Genomic DNA, 22,160 nt, shown 5'->3' on the forward strand with positions numbered 1-22,160 from the left:
CCTGTCTCTGCGCAAGGACATCTGTTCCTGCTGCTCTCTGGCTTTCCTGAAGTGTGATGTCTTCACTGCTGTTTCCCATCATACACAGGACTAAAGACCAGAAGGAGGGGTTGCGATGGGCTCTCTCTTTCACACACAGCTTGTGAAGATCAAAAGCCTGCGTCCACACTCGCCGTTTCAAATGCGCACCTGGGTTTTGGTCAGAACCCTGCCTGGCGCCAGTAGGCCTGAGGCCCTGGCTTTCCCAGCGTGCACAGAGGAGAGACACACAAGAGATTTTAATTGCCTTGCCATCCTCTGGCCTCTCTCCCCTGCCTGACCTCTTTGCATCAGGACGGAGCGAAGGCCCGCTTTGAAGCTGCCCCTTCAGCGTGAGGAGCTGCTAATTAGGCCCTGCCCTGCTGGGCTGTGTGAAGTGACTGGGCTCACTCCAGCCAGGCAGGCTCATAAACAAGAGGGAGGGTCAAGGCCTGGGTGCATCCAACCCTGTATGTGCAGTTGATGGTTGGGAGTGAGACCCGTTGCCGTGGCACCTGAGGAGAAAGAGACTGTTCTGCTCCCCGGAGAGAGGATGACTGGGGGAGCTCGAAGGAGGCGGCTGGGCATTGATCGCTATCAGTGACGCATTCAGGGCCCCGAAGGTGGTTTCCCCTGGAGTCCGAACGGACTGGGAGGCAAACAAATGGCTGAGCGTCTGGCCAAATGGGGCAGCGGCACGGAAGCCTCCAAAACTTGATTTATTGTGGGGGGGCTTTTTAAAGATTTCCAGGCTAGGCCTTGTCTCCACTGCCCCAGCTACCAGATTGGGCAGTTCTGAGACCAGGCGTGAGCTCCCTGCTGTAATTAAAATAGCCGCCGTCTTACAGCACTGGGAACACTTTGAGCCGTGGTCCTAAGCTTTGCGGTGGCTCTGCTGAGCTCTAAGCCCCGATTCTGAGAGAGACAGACTGGGGGAGCGGTGCCCAAAAATGCCAATTTTTGTGCTTCCCGAGTACAGGCCTTAGGCATGGGCCTGCCCATCCCCCGGCATAAATTAGAGCAGCTTCTGGGGCTACTTGAACTTGTGTAGGCTTTGAACAGGCCTCTGTAGGCCCATAAGAGCTGGCGCTGAGACTGCTTTGGTCACATCCCCTCCTTCTGTATCACCATAAACCAAGAGGCGGGTGTATTTCAACTGCTCTGTGCCACCTGCCCTTCCTGCCTCCCCTCCCCCACCAGGTGAGTAGTCTCTTAACTCCGTTAAGGCTACCGCAGAACCCCAAATTGGAGCCTAAAAGTATGTTCGTGTGTACCCCACGTAGCCTAGTTCAGGGGCTCCTGACCCAAACATCACTGCTAACCAATGAGGCCTGAGCCTGCAGCTGATCAGCCGAGAAGAGTTCCATAAGTGCAATGAGTTTGGGCAGCCTTAGCCACATGCTTGTTCATTTAGAAAGTTTGGTGGGACCCTGCTGAAGTGCAGTGACTCGGCTCTCTGCTTTGAATGGCACCCCTAGCTGCGAAGGCTGGGAGTTGCATTGCAGATGGAATCTCCCCTTGATGCTTTTCTTAGGGCAGGAAGAGGCTGAATTCACAATGTTATCTTGAGATGGGAGGAAAATCCTTTCCTCGTGGGTGCCGTGACATTTCAAGGATAAGTCTGTGCCTGTAGCCCAGCCACGCACCAGCTGCAGCTCCCGTATCTATGCATTGATAATATTGATATGGAGCTGAGTGCAGGCTGGCTTAGCGCTCACAAACCCCTTTCTCTCCAGCTCCATTGCTTTTACGCCCCTTGGCATCTTCCTTGTTCTCAAGGATGTTGGTGGCCCCCCAATGCATGCTGCAGGATTGTGGAGAAGGGAGAGAGAGAGACTTAAAATCCAACCCTTCATACTTCCTTGTGTTTTATTGTTGCAGTCCCCCAGACCGCAATTGCGCCAGGGAATGCAGAACTCTTTATTGTAGGTATTACAGTTACACCGAGAGGCTCGTTTGCACCAGGCACTGAACAAGCTCAGAGTAAGGAGTAGCCACTGCCCTGAGGAGCTTACTGCCTACACCGCCCAGCCAGGTAACAGGTGGAGGAGGAGGGATTATCTTCCCCATTTTACAGCTGGGTCTGTGAGCCATTGGGTAGGTTAAGTGACTTGCCTAAGGTTACAGATGGATTCAGTGGCAGAGCAAGCAATTGAACCCAGAGGCTGTTTGTCAGAGTGGCTGAACATCCTTTCCTCTTCCTGAAGGCAGGTCTGGGATGGCTCCAGTTGGGTACCCAGACCCAGGGCTAGTTCAGTACAATTGGGCCTTACTGACTTTACTGAAGTCTTGCAGCTGGGTGGAGCTGGGAACAGAAGCACACTGTCCAGGTGGTGCTTTTTCTGCATCATGGCTGCTCTCGGGCTTGGGCCATGACTCTGCTGGAGCAGGCAGGCTGGACAGGCATCCCTGGCTTCCAGTATGGATAATTGGAGAACGCTGTCTTCAGGGGGGGCGTCAATCAACCCCTTCCTCCAGAACTAGCACGCATGCTTGTTGCACTGGCTAGAAGAGAAAAGCGAGCTGTACCCCACATGCAAGTGCTGCCTGGAAGCAAGGGCTCCCTGTGCAGTTTGCAGCCGGCGGGTCTCCGCTCCGGCATGCGCACATCCACATTCGGCCTGGCGTTTGGACAAAGGGATTAGGCTTTCTGCTCCCTGCTCTGATAGCTTGGAACACTCAGTACGTTACTGAGGCTGGTGACGCTATCTGTGATGATCATGGAACAAATCCAGCTGCTCTCTGCATAAGAGAAATCAGCACAAACTGCTGGCCTGGTTGTGTTCAGGCTTTGAGCCCTTGGGGTGAGCCGCTGTCGGTGTCAGCCACAAAATCTAACTCCCTAGAGGCCTGGCTAAGCCACATGTCCAGCTGGGCCAGAGCACTGATTGCAGTAGGGACCTTACAACATCCCTGACTTCAGACAGTCCAAGGACACAGGTGGGAGTTCATCTGTTGGGCTCTGCTTCAATCCTTGCTGGAGAGTGCCAGGTTGTAGCCAGCTGCCCTGGCGCAGTGGAATGGAGACGGGTCCCTTGATGTTATAGCTCTGGGTATGTCTACACTACAGCGCTAGTTCGAACTAACTTAGTTCGAATTAGTTAATTCGAACTAAGCTAGTTCGAACTAACGCATCTAGAACTAAAAACTAGTTCGAACTAGCGTTTTGCTAGTTCGAACTAGCAAGTCCACATTGAGTGGACTCTGAACAGGGCTTAAGGATGGCCAGAAGCAGTGCCGGCAGGGCATAAAAGGAGGACTTAGAGCATGGAGATGCTGTCTCAGGCTAGCCGAGGGCTGCGCTTAAAGGGTCCCGACCCCCACCCCGGACACACAGTTCTAAGGGGTGCCCCGCTTGCAAAGAAGTTCTGGCTTGGAGTGCCCTGAGTGCCCACACTGGGCACATCACACCACTCGGCCATCAGCCCGGCTGCACTTGCCGCAGGCTGCCATCTGGGGAGAGGGAGTAATTGGGGGGCTGCAGGAGAGCTTCCACCCCCAGAAGCCCGCAGAGCCAGCCCAGTCCTCCCCATCGGGGGCTCGTACCCCATTCCTCCCTCACCTCCTTCCACTTACCCTTCCTTAGCCCCCCCTTCTTATTGATGTACAAAATAAAGATAACGTTTCTTCCAACATTGACTCTGTCTTTATTGAAAAAAAACTGGGGGAGACTGGGAAAAGGAGGTGGGAGAGGGGAAGAGAAAGGCTGGGAGAGGGGAGGGCAACTAACATGATCAGGGGTTGGGAACAGGTCCCAGATGAAGAAAGGCTACAGAGACTGGGACTGTTCAGCTTAGAAAAGAGGAGACGGAGGGGGGACAGGATAGAGGTCTCTAAAAGCAGGGGTTGGGTGGAGAGGGTGCATTCAGAAAAGTTCTTCCTGAGTTCCCATAAAGAAGGACTAGAGGACACCAAAGGAAAGGAATGGGTAGCAGGCTTCAAACTAGTAAGAGAAAGTTGTTCTTCTTCACAAAGCAAATAGTATATCTGTGGAACTCCTTGCTGCAGGAGGCTGTGAAGGCTAGAACTAGAACAGAGTTTAAAGGGAAGTGAGATAAAGTGATGGAGGTTGGGTCCATGGAGTCCTATTAGCCAGAGGGTAGGAGTGGTGTCCCTGCCCAAAGTTTGTGGAAGGCTGGAGAGGGATGGCACGAGACAAATGGCTTGGTCATTGTCTTCGGTCCATCCCCTCCAGGGTCCCTAGGGTTGGCCGCTGTTGGCAGACAGGCTACTGGGCTAGATGGACCTTTGGTCTGACCCAGTACGGCCATTGTAAGCTCAGGGCTCAGGGTCGGGGGTCTCAGTGGACCCCCTTGATTTTCATGCACACCTGGTCCTGGGTGGCCAGGCTGGCAGCTCTCCTGCCCTAGACGGCCACTTTCCTGTGCCTAGTGCGGAGATCGTGGACGAGGTCCACGATGTCCGCACTAGCCCAGGAAGGTGCCCGCCTCTTGCGGTCCAGGGCAAGCTCCCGGGAGCCGCCAGCCTGGTCCCGGCAAGAGGGGGTGGGCTGGGGGGCATCGGGTGGGTGGCTCTGTGCCGTGCCAGGTGCAGGGTCTGCTAGCTGGGTGCTGGCAGGCTTGCACCTGGCACGGGCACCGTAGCCAGCCCGTGCCCCTTTAAGGGGTCCGGGGCCGGGAGGGGGGCATAGAGTTTCCCTGGTGTTGGCCAGAGTGGCCACCAGGGAAACCTGGGGAGGGCTAGCCTCCCACTAGTTCGAACTAAAGGGCTACACAGCCCTTAGTTCGAACTAGCTAGTTCGAACTAGGCGTTAGTCCTCGTAAAATGAGGTTTACCTAGTTCGAACTAAGCGCTCCGCTAGTTCGATTCAAATTCGAACTAGCGGAGCACTAATGTAGCACCTATTAAAGTTAGTTCGAACTAACGTCTGTTAGTTCGAACTAACTTTGTAGTGTAGACATACCCTCTCTCTCTTAACCCTTCGCTACCATCTCACTCACTTGCAGCTTCAGCCCTAAGGCCAAACACGTGCCCTGCTCAAGCAGCAGGTTTTTTCCCACATGGGCCCTTGGCACATGGTGCTGGCAGCCGGCACCACCTCACACAGTTAGCCAGGAATAAAACCAGGGCTCCTGCTGTCCTGTCCTATCCTCAGTCCACTGGCCCACACACAACTCACTGAACACTGGCATGGTAGCTTGTGCTGTAGACTTTGCTGCAGTGTCAGTAACATGGGGCATGACCATTCCTTGTGTAACGCACCCACCTACTGGGTGTGGTTCACTGTCCCACGTAGTGGCACTTAGGCCACTTACAGAGAGAGAGAGAGAGAGTTTTCTCTACAACCTGAGTTGCAAGCCCGTTGGCTTTTAGCTCAAGCTGCAGAGGATCATGCACTAAGCTCCAGAGATCCTACGTTCAATTCTACTCGTTGGCGCTACACTTGCATGCCTGATCTGTTAGTATGGGGGGGTGCCCCTTCAGACTGCAGTCTTCCTAGAGTGGCTTGTTCATCAGTTGTCTGTTTTAGGGTCTGATCTTGTCCATGTTAAGGGGAGTTGAACCATTGACTTCAGCCTGAGGGTGTAACTGCACTGCAGCTTGAGGTATGATGTGTAGAGGTCTCTGAGCTAGTTGTAATCAAGTCAGATCAATAGCAAGGAAGCTTTGGCAGCGTGAACAGCTTCACAGGCACCCTGGGTACATCTCGCCTCAGGCTCGCAGCATAGACACCCTCAGGTCTCTGAACCTTTCGGAGGGACGTCTGTAAATCAGTCTGAAGGAGAGTGGAATCCATTTAAAAACAGTTTAAGCTCTCAAATCATTAACAGCCTCCCTGTGCTGACTTACGAGGTACAAATAAATACATTTTAATAGGAAGCACGGAGCAGAGAGCTGCTAATCTGCATTAATTCCTCTCCAGGGGCTCCATCTACAGAAATGAGCAATTCAATAAAAATCAAATCAAATTCCCAGGACAGACTGGGGGGATGGGATCTGTGGACAGGCTGTGCACAGGGACACCAGCTGGAAGTGCGGGCTTCAGCAGCCGCGTTCCCTGGCTCTTACTGCATACCTGATTGCTGGGAGAGGCATATTTTAAGTGCACGCTGCCTCTGAGGCTGATGATTAGATGCTATGCGCTTTTGAAACACAAAGGCTGTGTCTACACTGGGCCACTTATTCCGGAAAATCAGCCGCTTTTCCAGAATAAGCTGCGAGCTGTCTACACTGGCCCTTGAATTTCCGGAAAAGCAATGACGCTCTACTGTACAAAATCAGCCGCTGTTCCGGAAAAGCTACGCTGCTCCCGCTCAGGCATAAGTCCTTATTCCGGAACACTTTTTTGCAGAAAAGCGCGTCTACATTAGCATGGACGCTTTTCCGGAAAAAGTGCTTTTCCGGAAAAGCATTCTGCCAATGTAGACGCGCTTTTCCGGAAATACTTATAATGGAAAAACTGTTCCGTTTTAAGCATTTCCGGAAAAGGGTGCCAGTGTAGACGTAGCTGATGGGGCGTGCACGTGTGAGAGAGAGTGAGAGACGCACCCGTGTAAACTAGGTTATGTCACCCCATGAATTCTTTCTTCCCACTAGTGCATGTGTGTTCCCCCAGAGAGCTGGGTTCTAGGTCCAGTTCTGGCAGTAGCCTACTCAGTGATCATGGCTGAGTCACTTCTTGGTCCTGTGCCTCAGTTTCCCTTCCTGACCTTTGTTTATTTAGACTAAGCTCTTTGTGGCAAGGACTGTCTCTTACTACATGTACCTCCAGTGCCTGGGATAATGGGACCTTACTCTCAGCTGGGACCTCTAGGCCTTACCATAATTGGTCAAGTGAAGCAAAATCCTACATTCAGCTGCAAGAGGGTCTGTTTGGATGTACCACAATAGCTTTTGAACGCTGCACCGAGTTAGTTATAACATTTCAGGGAAAGGGCTAGGCCTCAGTGAGCAACCCTGTTGAATTTGATGGAAAAAACTGAATGAAAGAAATGGGGGACACATAGGCTATGTCTACACGGCAGCGTTATTTTGGAATAACGCCTGTTATTCTGAAATAACTATGCGAGCGTCTACATAGCTAGCCTGTTATTTTGAAATAATTTTGAAATAACAGGCAGCTTATTTTGGCATTTGTAAACCTCATTCCACGAGGCATAACGCCTCTTCCGAAATAGCTATTTCGGAATAGTGGTCTTGTGGACGCTCCATTGCTGCTGTTTCGAAATAGCTCCTCCCCCAGGCCACTCAGAATAATTACTCCCCAGTGCCTCCTGGAGCTAAATCGAGGTAGCGCATCCAGATTAGGGGAGCCTGCCTCGGACTAATTTCCAGGCTTCCCTATAGTGTAAACACACAATTTTGAAATATGCTATTTCAGACTATTTCTTCCAGAATAGCTTATTCCGAAATAATCATGCAATGTAGACCTAGCCATAGAGCCCCTGGCATCTGGTAGAAGAACTTGCAGGTCCCATCAGGTGTGTGATTGCCTAGAAAGCAAAGAACCAGATGATCACACTGTTGATATTTTCACACACTCCCCAGCTCAGCTCTGCCTGTCCTCCCAGGAGGATTTCCATATACAGTAAACTTCCGATAATCCGGCACCTTTAGGACCCAGGGGATGCCGGATTATCAGATATGCCAGGCTATCGTAAGGGGGAGCTATGAGGGGTCTAGGGTGGTGTGGGGGGGATGCCACCCCAGACACCTCATAGCTCCCCCTTACGATAGTCCGGCTCTGCCCCAGACGTCCCCGATTCAGCTGCTGCTGGTCAGTTTCAGCAGTGGCTGAATCGGGACGCCTGCGGCAGAGCAGCTGGGGTGCTGCCGGGTTGGTCCCACAGCGCCAAGGGGCAGCGCTACCGGACCAACCCGACAGCACCCCAGCTGCTCTGCCCCAGGTGTCCTCAAGTCAGCCGCCACTGAAACTGACCAGTGGCTGACTCCGGGAAGCCCGGGGCAGAGCAGCTCTGCCTCTGGCTTCCCGGAGTCAGCCACTGGTCAGTTTCAGCAGCGGCTGAATTGGGGACAGCTGGGGTGCTGCCGGGTTGGTCCCGAAGCGCCGAGGGGAAGTGCTACGGGACCTACCAGCAGCACCCCAGCTGCTCTGCCCCTGGCTTCCCCGATTCAACCGCTGGTCAGTTTCAGCAGTGTCTGAATCGGGGAAGCCGGGGGCAGAGCAGCTCCAATGGTCCGGCTGCGGAGCACTTCCGGGTTCCTGATGGTGCCGGACCATCAGGAGTGCCGGACCATCAGATGCTGGACCATCGGAGTTTTACTGTAGTGTGTTTCATATACAGGGTTTAAAATGTTGATACCCTGAGTGACTTATCTGCCAAACAGAAAGAAAATAAATAAGAATGAGGAGGAGGGGGAATGGGGGCCCCCAGCACTGGGGTGGGGGAAGGGGAGACCCTTGTATGGAGGAGAGAGGAATGGGAGGTCACAGCCCCTGGCATGAAGGAGGAGGGGGGATGGGAAGGAGCCTGAGCAGGAAAGGGGAGCTCTGATGTGAGCAATGAGCTTGGCCTACAGAAGCAGCACAGTGTTCAGCCAAAGCTAATTCCCAGGGGTCTGGATACTGGGGGCGAGAGGGGCCTACACTGACTTGTGAGAGGAGCAAGTTCGGAAATACGTCAGTGCCCCGCTGTGCTGCACATGCTCTTGACCTAGAGGCAGAGGCAGAGTCGGGAGCAGGCGGAAAGAGATCGCTGTTGGCCCTAACATCTGTGTTGCTCTCCCCCCTTGTAGGTCCATATGTACGACCCGTATGATGACTATTACCAGACAGTCCCCTTGGATTCCCACCAGGCCATGTACGTCAGCTCGGGATACTACGGCACCCAGTATGGAGGTATGTGTCCCCATCATGGCCTCCGCCTAGCCTGCATTGACCTGTGGGGGCCTCCAGTGAGGTGGGAGGCTAGCATCCAGCCTGGACCCAGAGCGCCGCAGCTAACATGCAGGAAACCAAGCAGATTTAGACATCTGTTATTGACATGGGAGGTGTTCAGATTCCAGCCTCTGGAAGGCAGGTCCCATTTACATGCCAGCAGTCAAGCCATAGTGTCATAGTAGTAGTTTACTGAGTGTTTTGCTTATTTTTGTTAGTAAAGCAAAAGAGAACCACTTAACCACTTCATTCAGGAAGTAAGATTTTGTAACTAGAATTCAGTCCTGTGCCTAGCCTCACCAGGAAGGGACAAAGGGCCCGTTAGTTACTTGGTATCATCTCTTAGAGCTACAAGGGGACCATTTATAAAGAAACCCTTTTTTGAATTTAAAAAGTAAATTCCTCCAGCATTCTAGCGCTGGTCCCAACTGCACTGTGCTGCTGCAGGCTTCCGGGCCATTCCTGGAGTCATTTGCAAAACGTTATATTCCCCCTCATATTTAAAGTAACATAAATGCATTGCTGCTTGCAAAGAGTGCCGGATCGACACTCCCAGCTTTGAAAGGTGCTCAGATACTATGGTGTTGGACACCAGCATAAGAACCTCATTACAGTCCCTTCTGGCCCTAGATTTGTAAAGGGATTTAGGCCCCTAGAGGTTCAGGTAGGTGCCTGAGGTCTTTTGAACAGCCCACGATGCACCTCTCTGCATCTTTAGAATCATAGAGTCATAGAATACTAGGACTGGAAGGGACCTCGAGAGGTCGTCGAGTCCAGACCCTGCCCTCACGGCAGGACCAAATACTGTCTAGACCATCCCTGATAGACATTTATCTAACCTACTCTTAAATATCTCCACAGATGGGGATTCCACAACCTCCCTGGGCAATTTATTCCAGTGTTTGACCACCCTGACAGTTAGGAACTTTTTCCTAATGTCCAACCTAAACCTCCCTTGCTGCAGTTTAAGCCCATTGCTTCTTGTTCTATCCTCAGAGGCCAAGATGAACAAGTTTTCTCCCTCCTCCTTATGACACCCTTTTAGATATCTGAAAACGGCTATCACGTGCCCCTCAATCTTCTCTTTTCTAAACTAAACAAACCCAATTCTTTCAGCCTTCCTTCATAGGTCATGTTCTCTAGACCTTTAATCATTCTCGTTGCTCTTCTCTGGACCCTCTCCAATTTCTTCGGCTACGTCTACATTGGCCCCTTTTCCGGAAGGGGCATGTTAATTTCAGCGATCGTAATAGGGAAATCCGCGGGGGATTTAAATATCCCCCGCGGCATTTAAATAAAAATGTCCGCCGCTTTTTTCCGGCTTTTAGAAAAGCCGGAAAAGAGCGTCTACACTGGCCCCGATCCTCCGGAAAAAGCGCCCTTTTCCGGAGGATCTTATTCCTACTTCAAAGGAATAAGATCCTCCGGAAAAGGGCGCTTTTTCCGGAGGATCGGGGCCAGTGTAGACGCTCTTTTCCGGCTTTTCTAAAAGCCGGAAAAAAGCAGCGGACATTTTTATTTAAATGCCGCGGGGGATATTTAAATCCCCCGCGGATTTCCCTATTACGATCGCTGAAATTAACATGCCCCTTCCGGAAAAGGGGCCAATGTAGACGAGCTCTCCATGTCTTTCTTGAAATGCGGTGCCCAGAACTGGACACAATACTCCAACTGAGGCCTAACCAGTGCAGAGTAGAGCAGAAGAATGACTCTACTCTGTGCTGGTTAGGCCTCAGTTGGAATATTGAACCTAACTGCCTTGGAAATCTTCCCTGAAAACGTAGATAGACCTGGGGACCAATACTCACTCTCTGGTCATCCCCTAATGGGTAGCAGCTGCTGCCCCATCCTGCCCCAGCAGCGACCATCTTGTAGGAAAGGAGAAGAGCTCATTTTGCATAGTCCAGGTACCCCTTGGTCTCTTTTTGGCTGCCAATAGGGACACCAGGTTGTGCCAGCTGTGATGCTGATCTATGTGACAGAGGGGCAGGGCTGAGACCCAGCCAATTCAGTGCACAGGAGCCACAGAGTGAGCAAGGGTGTTCTTCAATGGGTGGGTGGGTGGGTGCTGGCTGCCATGGTGGGGATGTAAGCCTGGTGAGGTTGGGTGGTACTGGCTGGGGACCAGTGCTAGGAACACAGGCATATAGGTCCAGGGAGAGGGGCTGGCTCGCAATGTTCCCTCTCATCTTTTCCATCCATGTGTGGAATAAATTTTATGTGCATCAAGGCATGTGTGAATGTGCACCACCATTAGAAACAAACCTCGCCGTGGGTGCTCTGTTAACCAGCTGGGCAGCATTGGAATCCCTGCTGAGTGGCTGTACCAGTGCACAGCTTACTGGGAAAGCCTCTGGTTGGGGTGTGCTGGCCTTGGGTGGGGGCTCTGGGTGGAGGGTGATGCTGGAGTATTACTGGCATGGGAAGTGGGGGCAGCCTGAGACTTACAGGTGCTGGATGGGAGGATCTGTGGTGGCAGTTTGGATTTAGGGGCTGGTTCTGGCAGGGAGGCTGGCTGGGAGAGCTAAGGGTGGCAAAGGGGGCTTGGCTGGGGGCGTTATGGGTGCTACAGAGGCGGGTTGGCTGGGGGGGTTACAGGTGCTGACAGAGGGGAGTTGGCTTGGGGTTATGGTGCTGCAGAGGGAGGTTGGCTGGGGTTTACAGGTGCTAGCAGAGGGGAGTTGGCTGGGGGGGTTACAGGTGTGGCAGAGGGAGGTTGGCTGGGGGTTATGGTGCTGCAGAGGGAGGTTGGTTGGGGGTTACAGGTTCTGGCAGAGGGGAGTTGGCTGGGGGGTTACAGGTGCTGGCAGAGGGAGGTTGGCTGGGGGGCTATGGATGCTGGCTAGGGGTGTTATGGGGGCTGCAGAGGGAGGTTGGCTGGGGGCTATGGATGCTGGCTAGGGGTGTTATGGGGGCTGCAGAGGGAGGTTGGCTGGGGGCTATGGATGCTGGCTAGGGGTGTTATGGGGGCTGCAGAGGGAGGTTGGCTGGGGGCTATGGATGCTGGCTAGGGGTGTTATGGGGGCTGCAGAGGGAGGTTGGCTGGGGGGCTATGGATGCTGGCTAGGGGTGTTATGGGGGCTGCAGAGGGAGGTTGGCTAGGGGGTTGCACGGGTGCTGGCAGAGGAGGGGTTGGCTGGGGTGGGGGGGGTTATGGGTGCTGGTGATCAGACCAGGGAGGTGTCACTGACTAGCAAAACTCAAGAAGCAGGGATGTTCCATGGGCCACTGTTGCAGAACTAACCCTCTGCCAAGCCATGGACAGCTGCTGCCATCTCTCCCCCAGGCCCAGTGCCACAGGACTGGAGCCCATGAGCTAGCCTGCAAGCACAGGGAGGCTGTGGCTGGGACACACGGCCTAGGGGGGTGAGACTCCCCCTTCGAGCCTGAGCTTGTCAGACATTTACAGGAGCCAGATCCTTGGGTGCCCTGCTGCTCCCCAGCCCATCTGTTCCCATCCCTAAGGATAGGGTGACATCTGGTGGCAGCAGCCTGGAACTGCCTGGACTGTGCAGCGACTTCAGAGCTGAGCTGTTGCCGAGTGGATGCAGAGAGGCCTGAAACAGGGGGATCTGGCCCCAGGCTTTCCCAGCTGGGAGAGCCCAGACTCACAGCGGGCCGTGCCTGAGCCGCAGGCCCGGCCCTGGGGAGGTGCATGAGCCAGGCCTGCGTGAGCTCACAGGAGAAAGCGCCCTGCTCACGTCTCCAGGGAGCTGGTTCCTGCAGAAAGTGTGCGCAGGATTTCAGACAGTTGGGGCTGGTCTCAGCAGCTGGGTTTGTCTTTGCTAGCGGGTGTGGTGGAGCCGCTTTGGAAGGAGGGCCCAGCTTTGCCGTGACTAGCCTGCCCTGGCACAAAGGCCCTGCCACATGAGACAGCGCCCTGCATCCCCTTGTGTCTCCTTCCCCTCCTGTTAGCATCCTGGTAAATGATCCTGCAGCACCTTGGCTTGTGCTCACTGCAACTCTGAATGAGCCTAGCACAGCTCTGGTGTCCCTTGGAGAGGCCAGGAGGTGAAGTGGGGCAGGCAGCATGGGGCAGGGGACGGCGCATTGGCCTAGGAGTTGAAAAATGACACCATGAAAGTCATTACGGCAGGAGAGCGGATTTTTCACACTGAACCAGTAAAGGCGCCATTTTGCTTCTATACTGGGGGGTTTTGTCAATAGAACTGTACCAGCAAAGTTTCATGAGCAAAGCTCTGAAATACAGACAGAGCCTACACACTATGATGCTACTTGAACTGTGCCAGTTTAGTTAAAGCAGCAAAAGTTTTCAGCATTGACTGGCTCTAAGAAAAGAAAGCGAGTAGCTTCTGTGATTTCCCAGCACCATTTTCCTGATATGTGGAGCAGTTGGTTCACTTCATTGGGTTATTCAGAAGTAGAAAAGAGCCATTGCCTTAGTTTTGCTAAAGGTTCACAATCAGCATGGCTTGTGTCTGTGCTACCGTCCTCTGCTGGGTGGAAACAAATGCAGTGTTGTGTGTCATAAGCCCTATATTGATGAGTGCTGCAGGAGATTCTCTGTCAGCTCAAACAAAGATGCACCCCGACCATTTATCTAGCTAAGCAAACAATGCACCATAAACTCTGCCCAGGCTCCCACCAAATGCTCCAAAGCAGAACGCTGCCCTCCTGATGTCCAGCCCTGGTCACACAGTGCATTGGTGTTCAATGCAACCTTGAGCAGCATTTGTTTATGGGGACAGAAAGAGAATCCCGCTGGAGTCACTGGGTAGGCCAGGGATGGGCAAAATCAGGCCTGGGGGCCAGATCCAGCCCGCCAAGCATTTCTCTCCGGCCCGCCCAGCTGGTTAGCAGAGGTGCAGACTTACAGCCACAGCCTGTGTTCAGCTGCCCCTCCCCCACCTTGCTCCGTCCTGCAGCCGAGCTGCTCCCAGGATTCTCCCGCGAGCTGTGCGGAGGGGAGGGGAGGGCTGGGGAGTTAAGGGGCGCGCTGAAGTCAGGGTGTCCCCCTGCCCCATCTCTGCAGAGCAAGGGTTGGGGAGAAGGTGACACAGCGGACCTGCTCCAGTCTGAAACACGGATGGTAAGTGACTCAGAGGCAGTACCCTGTTCCTGAGATGTCAGTGCTCATGCTCTGTCTGTCTGTCTGTCTGTCTCTCTCTCTCACTCACACACACACACACACACACACACACACACACACACACACTTCCCCCCCATACTCCAACTCTGCAGAGTGGGGGGAGACATCAGAGCAGGGCAGCTTTCCCTGTCTTAAGGAGTCAGAGTGTGGCTTCTCTTAGAAACTTACCCAAGCAGCCAGCGCACACACTCTGTGCTACTGTCACACACACACACACACGCCTGTCTGTACCACACACACTGTGTCACAAAGTCTGTTTCTCACACACAGAGGCTGTGTTTACATTGGTGCGATCTTGGCAAAATCACTTGCTTTTGCGCAAAAACTTGCTGCCTGTCTACACTGGCCGTGAGTTCTTGCGCAAGAACACTGACGGTCTAATGTAAGAAATATGGGCTTCTTGCGCAAGAACTATGATGCTCCCGCTCAGAAATAAGCCCTCTTGCGCAACTGTTCTTGCACAAGAGGCCAGTGTAGACAGGCAGCATGAATTTCTTGCACAAGAAAGCCCGATGGTTAAAATGGCCATCAGAGCTTTCTTGCACAAGAGAGCGTCTACACTGGCATGGATGCTCTTGCACAAAAGCACATCTCTTGCTCAAAGGCACTTGCCAGTGTAGACGCTCTCTTCTGGAAGAGTTTTTGCACAAGAACTCTTCCGCAAAAGAGTTCTTGTACAAAATCATGTCGGTTTAGACGTAGCCAGAGTGTCTTTCTTTCACTCACACACACTCTCTCTTTCTCTCTGTTGCCTTGCTGAGGGTGGGACGGAGCCGGCCAGTGACCACGTACCAAAATTAAGGGAGTTTCCCCCCCCCCATGAAAATTATTGCCAACCCCCTGGTGTAGGCCTTGCCTGGCTGCAGTTTCACTGCTCTCCCACAAGGCCTGCGGGAGTGAATGGCATCCCGGGGCGTCTTCCTCCATGTTCACCCTGTGTCTCTTTTTGTCTTTGCCTCCCAGCGCCCGGCGTGACTCACGTGATTGTCCGGGAGGACCCCTACCGTGTGTCGGGAGACCAGATGGCTTTGGGCTTGCTGGCTGGCGCTGCCACCGGGGCTGCCCTGGGATCCTTCATGTGGATGCCGTGCTGGTTCTAAGAACGTCCTCGCTTGCAAGACGCCTCTGGACCAAGCACTTGCCCGAGAAGTTTGGGTTTTCTCCAGGCGGCCGGCGAGGCGATGTCCTAGAAAATAGACCGTTATAAGGTTCCCCTCCCATCCCCCCACGAGTCTGCACTTTGCTTGGCATTCCCAACTAGGCGCATTGGTGGCATAAATTTTCCCCTGCCTCCTAACCCAGAAGTCATTTAATTTTCTCATCACTCAACACACTCCAGATGCCCCTGACCTAGGTGGCGCCTTCCCACCCAGACCTCAACGAGGGTCAAGCAGAAAGTGCTGCTGTTCTGGAGGGTGAATAGTGACCTCCACTACCTCGCAGCCTCTCCGCAGTGAACTGTCAGCTCCAGCTCCTGGCCCTACTCCTACGAGGAGGAAGGAGGAGCCGAGCACAGAGCCAGAGCCTCAGATGGTGTATGTTGATCAAGTTCCACTGAGGCTGGGGGGTGATGCCAGCTTACTCCAGCTGAGAATCTCGGCTCGATTGGCCCACGGGTTTCAGATCCCTGTCGCTTATCGGCCAGTGCTGTACATGTAGCAGATGTTCCATATGCTGCATTTCAAAGAAATCCTACTTCGACTTACATAGGAAGTAACAGGAAACAGCCTCTTTCGTATGTAGCAGCCCCTCCTCACGCCCTCGTGTGTACCATATATAGAACACGTGACTGTGTAAATGAAACACATATCTCATCCTACGGGGGCGGGTATTGCATTTTAGACGTGATTCTGTCTGGTCCAAGTGTAATAGACAACGCCTACAGCGTACGTCACGTCTCATGTAAAACGTGTTTGGACGTGAGCTATGCAAATCTTTCCGTGCGTCCTATTTACACCAGTGCATGTTGGCACTTACCCAGCCGCTCTTACACTCCACTCAGCTATTAAAAAGAGGTGACTCACTAATTTCATGTATGACACCGTCTGTCCTTCCCCCACAGCGCTTCCTTTTAGGGCTGGCCTGTGGCTTAGTGCCCAGTCTTATCCCTCAGCCCCACTCCTCCCCTGAGCTGCCAGGGTTGAGACGCCACCCCCAGGAAGTGGGAGAAGGGCGGTCTATGTGGCTGCCCTGAAGTGGACCCCCCCAAAGCGCTAGGCCGTGAAGGGGACTGTTTCCACACAGTCATTGTCAGCAGGGGGACTGGTGAGAGGTATGAAGTGTGGCCCCTTTCCAGGCTGCCGGCCAATGTTCCAGTCATGCCAGGGCCCTGTGCTGCTCACTGTGGGCAAAGGGAGGGATGGGGACCGCACATGAGTAAGACTTTGCAGGTGCAGGCCATGCCCTTCTCGTGAGTGGCCTCCTGGCCATGTCTAGGTGGTTCCGTTTTTCCCTACAGCCCGCAGTGGTGGTGCCTGCACAGATTCCGCACTTCGCTGCTTGAGCCCCTGGTTTGACTGTCGGATCGGAGCAAAGCCCCTGGTTTGGCCCCAGTGCACAGCGAGGGAAAGAGATTGCAGACCGCACTGGCACAGGCTGGGATGAATGGTCGGCAGAAATTGTCCCTATTTGATGCCAGGTGCAGTGGTGGACGTGCCAGAGTGGCTGTCGGAATGGCCGTTCTGTGCCCGCCCTCCAGAGTGGGTATAGACAAGGCGGGAGGGCGTATGCCTGTTCTGTGCCCAGTTCCAGAATGGGGTGCATGCAAGGGTGGGGGGCAGCATGCCCATTTTGCACCTATTGGCAGGATGGAGGGTTGCACTGAAGGGTGGAGGGCAGGATGCCCATTCTGTGCCCATCGGTACTCTGTATTGCCAGAGGCAGCTGAAGGAAAACAGGCTGTAGCTTCCCATCTCTCCTACCCGATCTGTGGGTAGCAAGAGGCCGTGTTGCCTCCTAGTAACCCGGGGCAATACCACAGCAGACTGTTACCCTGGCCGTTTCTGGCGCGCTGGATGGTGATATACTATAACCCATGCTGGCCTGCCCAAAAAACCCCGGGGCAGGCTGGGTGAGGCATTCTGGGAGGCCATTGTATGTCTGAAACGCTGCAGAAGTGAAATGGGACGCTAGTAACATTTGCGCCTGTGGTCTGTGGCTTCAGCTGCGCTGCTGCATCTGCATTCTGACCTTGTTTATCCCATTGGCAGACAGCAGCAGTTCCGCTGACTTCAGAGGCGTGATCTAGGTTTCCCTACTGAAAGCTAGCGCTTAACGTGCCCTTATCTCTTGCAGTGGAGCAAGGAGCTGCCAGCCATTTTCACGTTCAGCCGCTGTTGGCCCTTTTCCTCGGGGACGACTGACAGAATTGTTGATGGTTGAGCAAACAATGATCTTACGCGGTGGTTTTTTTGTAATGGTACTGCCCAGTACGCAGAACCGGCACTTCTAGTCAGAGCTTACCTGGAAAGAATGGAGCGGACCAGCGCCTCTGTAATGAAAATGGCTGACAGCTGGCTGGGTAATGCCAGCCCCACTGTTCTGGTGTGGTGTTTTGTTTTGGTTTTGGGTTTTTTTGGCTCTACTCAACAACTTTTCCCCTGGAGTACTGGCACCTTTTTTTTTTTTTTAAATCAAAAAAGCACTGGTCTTACGTGCATTAGGTAAGAAGGCACCCATAGACAGGGTTAGGGTAACAAGCAGGACAACCTTAGCCATGGTGGGTCCATTTCAGAGACTGCGAGGTGTATACGGTGCTGTTAAAGGGACACGGGACACATCCACCATGTACTTAAGGACAGCCCTTGCCTCGGTTATGAAGAGCTTAGATCAGGGGCACTCAGAGGTCTGCCGGAGAAGGGGTACTGCAGGTCATCTAGATACTTGCCTAAGTTTACAACACGCTACACAAAAAGCTCTAGCGAAGTCAGTGCAAAGTAAAATTGCATTCGGGCAAAATGCGAAAGTTGGCAGTTTTCCAGGACTAATGTGCTTTGACATTTCTGGCGGGTTTTGTCAGCAAGTAGTTTTCAAGGGAGGCGTGACTTGGGGTATGCACGACGAATCGTACTCCTGACACGGCCATGGGAACCGGGCAAGGTTGAAAGCCACGGGCTTAGAATATTTAAACTGCAAGGATGTTAAGACCCACCCCTGCTTTCACCGGCCATGCTTTTAACATGGAAACATCGACATTGCGATAAGAGACCTCTGGCGCAGCCACAGCTGGCCCCCCGAGCTGACTCAGGTTTGCAGGGGTGTCAGATTGCAGCGTGGTCATTCAGACTCCAGCTGGGTCCTGGGCTCTGAGACGCCACGCAAAGTGGGAGAGCGCTTGTTCGACTGGAGCAGTGAAGCTGGCCTGGTCAGTCTCACTTCCTGTCTCTGGTCACTTTCCCTTTTGGGTTGCCTTGCGGGAGCACAACGCTGCTGTGCTGGAGTTGCAAAGGCAGGGGGCGGTTTCCATAGGTAGGGAAAACCCAGTTCTGTCACATGTTAAAAACCTGCTCGTTCGGTTTTGTAACAAGCCATCTGCGAGCCGAACGAAGGCTTAGATTCTAGCTTGACCTGCGCAGTGGGGGTGGGGATGCAGGGCACTGGTTTCCCACTCTCCTCATTGCAGGATGCAGGCAGCGTGTGGCCGGTGGCACCCCTGGAGTCCATGAAGGTGGGGAATGGTCCATGCAGCTAGTATTGCTCCCCAGCCTCAAGGGGGTGTAGCCAGCTGGATCATGGAGCAGATGCAGCTCCATAGCGGAAAGCAGGAGTAGTCCCCAGAGTATCTGCTACTAGGGCTGCCTACTCAGTACTCCAGAGGAACAAGGACATGGGTTGTCCCTAAAAGGAGTCGATAGCAACCCCTTTTTGAGCGTATTTGCTTCTGTAAGCAGGTAGGAACAATAGGCACGGGGGTGGATTGAAAACACAAGAGGGGAGTTTATTTCTGTAGGCTGTTGCTAGAGGTAGCCGCCAGCCTTCCTCTGCAGCTGTATTCTAACCTGGTACGGTTCACACTGGTACAGTAGCTGTCCTTAGTGTTGTTAATGCCAGTATGTCAAGGTTTCCTTGCCTCTTCTGCTTTCTTCTTTTGTGTGCCGAGGAGCAAAGTTTTGTTGTATCACTATCGCTGTAAGTCCACTAACATATGTTTGAAAAATAAAGGCTATTTAAATCTAATGAAGTTGGCTCTTCATACTCTGTGTATAATGTGCTTTCTTTCCCATATTTAGTGTCTAAGGCAGGCGTGGGGAACTCCAGGACCAGGGGCTGAATGCGGGCCCCACCTTGCTTGGATCCAGCCCCTGAGGCTCAGGGCTCCTCCCCCCCAGCATTGGGGAACCCGCACTGGCATTCCAGCCCCCTGGCTGCCCCACCATGGGGCTAGAGCACACAAAATCTACCAGCCCAGGCCCCCCCCCCCCCCCCCATGCTCTGGTGTGTGAGAGGAATGAGGGTAGAGTCTTTTTCCTCCTCAATCATGGGCCATGTCAGTGAGGGTTGGTTTGTTTGTTTTGCTTTTCACTTGTGTGCAGCCCCCCATCTGATTTTTTTCTGTGGGTCATTGGCTCCGATCCAAGAAAGGTTCCCCCGCCCTGGTCTAAGGGATGTAGCATGATGTTGTGGAATCCCTGTCTCTGGAGATATTTCAGAGTAGGTTAGATAAATGTCTGTCAGGGATGGTCTAGACAGTACTGGGTCCTGCCATGAGGGCAGGGGACTGGACTCGATGACCTCTCGAGGTCCCTTCCAGTCCTAGTATTCTATGATTATGTGTTATTAGCTGGTATCCTTACAGAAAGTCTTATCATTTCTGTGTGAGTGCGTAGGTGGCCAGATCTTGTAAGAATGCTGATTGCTAGCTGGGGTGCAATTCCTAGCTGTGTAAAGGGTCGATCAAGCTTAAATCTCTCAGGCTGGAGTAATTTCTTAGCTGAGTTTCTGCCTACAGGTTATGCTCATGTAAGCAAATCAAAACTATTACAGGACATCAGAAACCCTGCAGGGAGCAGGGTGAGGGAATCTGGTAAAATCAAGCCCAGGATGAATTGGGAAAGTATAAATCCCACTGAGGAGTGGAAGGGATTGAAGCAGTTTGCAGAGCTCCTTCAGGAGGAAACCGCTGCTGTCTGCTAATCTGCCTTGGAGAGAGGAGAGACATTTATAATACTTGGTATGAATGGGCCAAAGCCCCACCCCATCCTCAACAGCGCACACAGTCCCCAAAAGAGCATCCACACTCACCCCCTGCCCAGGAATCAGTTTCATTGGTAACTTGAGACCGGTGAACCTCAGCGTAGGCTCCCTCCCAGGCCTGGTTCCCACTCTCCAGAGAGCCCTCCCTCGTCCACGAAATGCAGGTAGAATTAACGAACCCTGCGTCAGTAAAACTCCAGTCACTTGTGGCAGCAGAGTGGTGGGATCGGTCAGCCGAAGAGCTGGCTGCCCCATTGCGTTGAGATGGGTGAGTCCTCTGAAGAGATAAGGGCTTCTGAGCAAGGGGCGCTCAACCCGGAGGCTGTGAACTGATGTTGGGGGTCATTGCCCCCTGCCCCTCCCCTATCGCTGGGTGGGGGTGGGGGTGGGCAGTCAGTCTGGGATGGTTGATCTTACTGCCTTCAGCCCCAAATGCAGAAAGCAAGTGAGTGCATTGCTGAAGATTATAAAATCCACCCTCCCCATTGGGAATATGGGCCCCAGGTTAGTACTGGGCAGGGCCCCATAAATCCAAAGGATGCCCCTGCAGCTCTAGGTTACACCTACGTATCAACCCAGCCGCGTCTCTCTGCTCTCACCCCCACGCCCATCTTCACACAGACTTGGACAGGCGAAAGGCTTGGTGCCAGCCGTTCCACTGGCTGCCCAGCATCGATCTGCCCCACCCCTTCGGCGGGCGCTCAGGAGACTGACAGACTGGTTCTCTCGTCCTTGCCGAAAGCAGTATAAGAAAAGGCAAAGCGGCTCCCTGGGGAGGGGGGATGAAGAGTTGGTTGGCAAATTGCGCGCGAATCAAAGGCTCCGAGACGGGCGGGTGCAGCTGCTTTCAGGGTTTAAGGATTCGGCCAACCGAAGCCGGCAGCTGCCAAACCTCGGCACAGTCAGAAGCCACCACCTGTGCATAATGTGACTAGCCCCTTTCTCAGCAGAGCCCAGCGGGGAAGGGAAGAAGGAGCATTTTCTTGCCACTCCGCCCCGTGCCCCGTGGTGGAGTGGATCCTGCTGCTTCACCACACCACTAACGTGTGAGCTCTGGAAGTGCGAGCAAGCTGCCACGCTCGGAATGGAAGGCAAGCAGAACCCAGGGGCCCGGCCTTGGATGAGAAATTGCAGCCAAGAGCCGGAACGGTGCTAAGCACCCCGGCTGCAACAGGGTGGCAGACTTTGATCAGAGGGGGCCAGCTTATGCAATCCAGGTGTGAGAGAGATCAGGGCAAGCTCAGTTTAGTAATTCGCAAGCTCTGTAGGGCTCAGAGCAGGGTACAGAGGAAGGTCAGCATCATTGTCCCCGTTTTACAGATGGGGAAACTGAGGCACAGAGCCGTGCTGTGTTCAAGGGCCGTTAATAGAAACGAGGTCCCTAGGACACTGTCTAGGCTGTCATCCATCAGAGCTGCTGTATCCATGCTAATCCCTGGCACTGACAGCTTAGCTGTCACACTAACGGCTCTTCCCGCCTGCAAACCGGGTCAATCCGCCTCAGTGTAAATGGGGGCTGTGCCTTCTGCCACGGAGATTTGCACTGCAGCTGAGCAGAGGGGTGGATCTAGGCCATTTCTCATCTTCATCAGGACCTAAGATCATCACGATTCTTTACGATTGCAGTCCAGTGCAGGGAATGCCCGCCCAGCGCTAGGGGCTGTACAGAGAGGCGGGCTGATTCGTCGGGAGCCTACACTCTAAACAGCGAGTGGGGAAATGCAAAAGACACAGGAACAAAGTGCCCAGCCTGGTGAGGGGCGCATGCCTGGTTAATTCCATGCGCACATTGTTTTTACTTTCAATAGGAAAATAATAAAAAATAAAAACTACATTGATTTCCCAGTCAAGGTACATTAGACTGAGTGACCAAGCAATTTTCAAGTCCTGCCATTTCCAACTGGGCTCCCATCTATTTTCCCCTGCCCTAAACACCTTTGCTTTAAGACAAGAAAGACAGGAAATCTCGAGGTGGATAGA

General features: G+C 53.3%; 1 protein-coding gene across 3 annotated transcripts in view; it reads left to right on the forward strand.

Moving 5' to 3' along the window:
• PLEKHB1 (pleckstrin homology domain containing B1) overlaps positions 1 to 17,614 on the forward strand; it is a 44,161-nt gene extending 26,547 nt beyond the window's left edge. For all 3 annotated transcript variants that reach the window (XM_025186956.2, XM_025186955.2, XM_025186959.2), the window contains exons 6-7: positions 8,737 to 8,839; positions 14,952 to 17,614. In XM_025186956.2, the coding sequence (XP_025042741.1) occupies positions 8,737 to 8,839; positions 14,952 to 15,088 (240 nt within the window). In that variant the 3' untranslated portion in view covers positions 15,089 to 17,614. The remainder of the gene's footprint in view (positions 1 to 8,736; positions 8,840 to 14,951) is intronic.
• The last annotated feature ends 4,546 nt before the right edge of the window (positions 17,615 to 22,160 follow it).

This window comes from Pelodiscus sinensis, chromosome 1 (genome assembly GCF_049634645.1).
Source record: "Pelodiscus sinensis isolate JC-2024 chromosome 1, ASM4963464v1, whole genome shotgun sequence".
Lineage (NCBI taxonomy): Eukaryota > Metazoa > Chordata > Testudines > Trionychidae > Pelodiscus > Pelodiscus sinensis.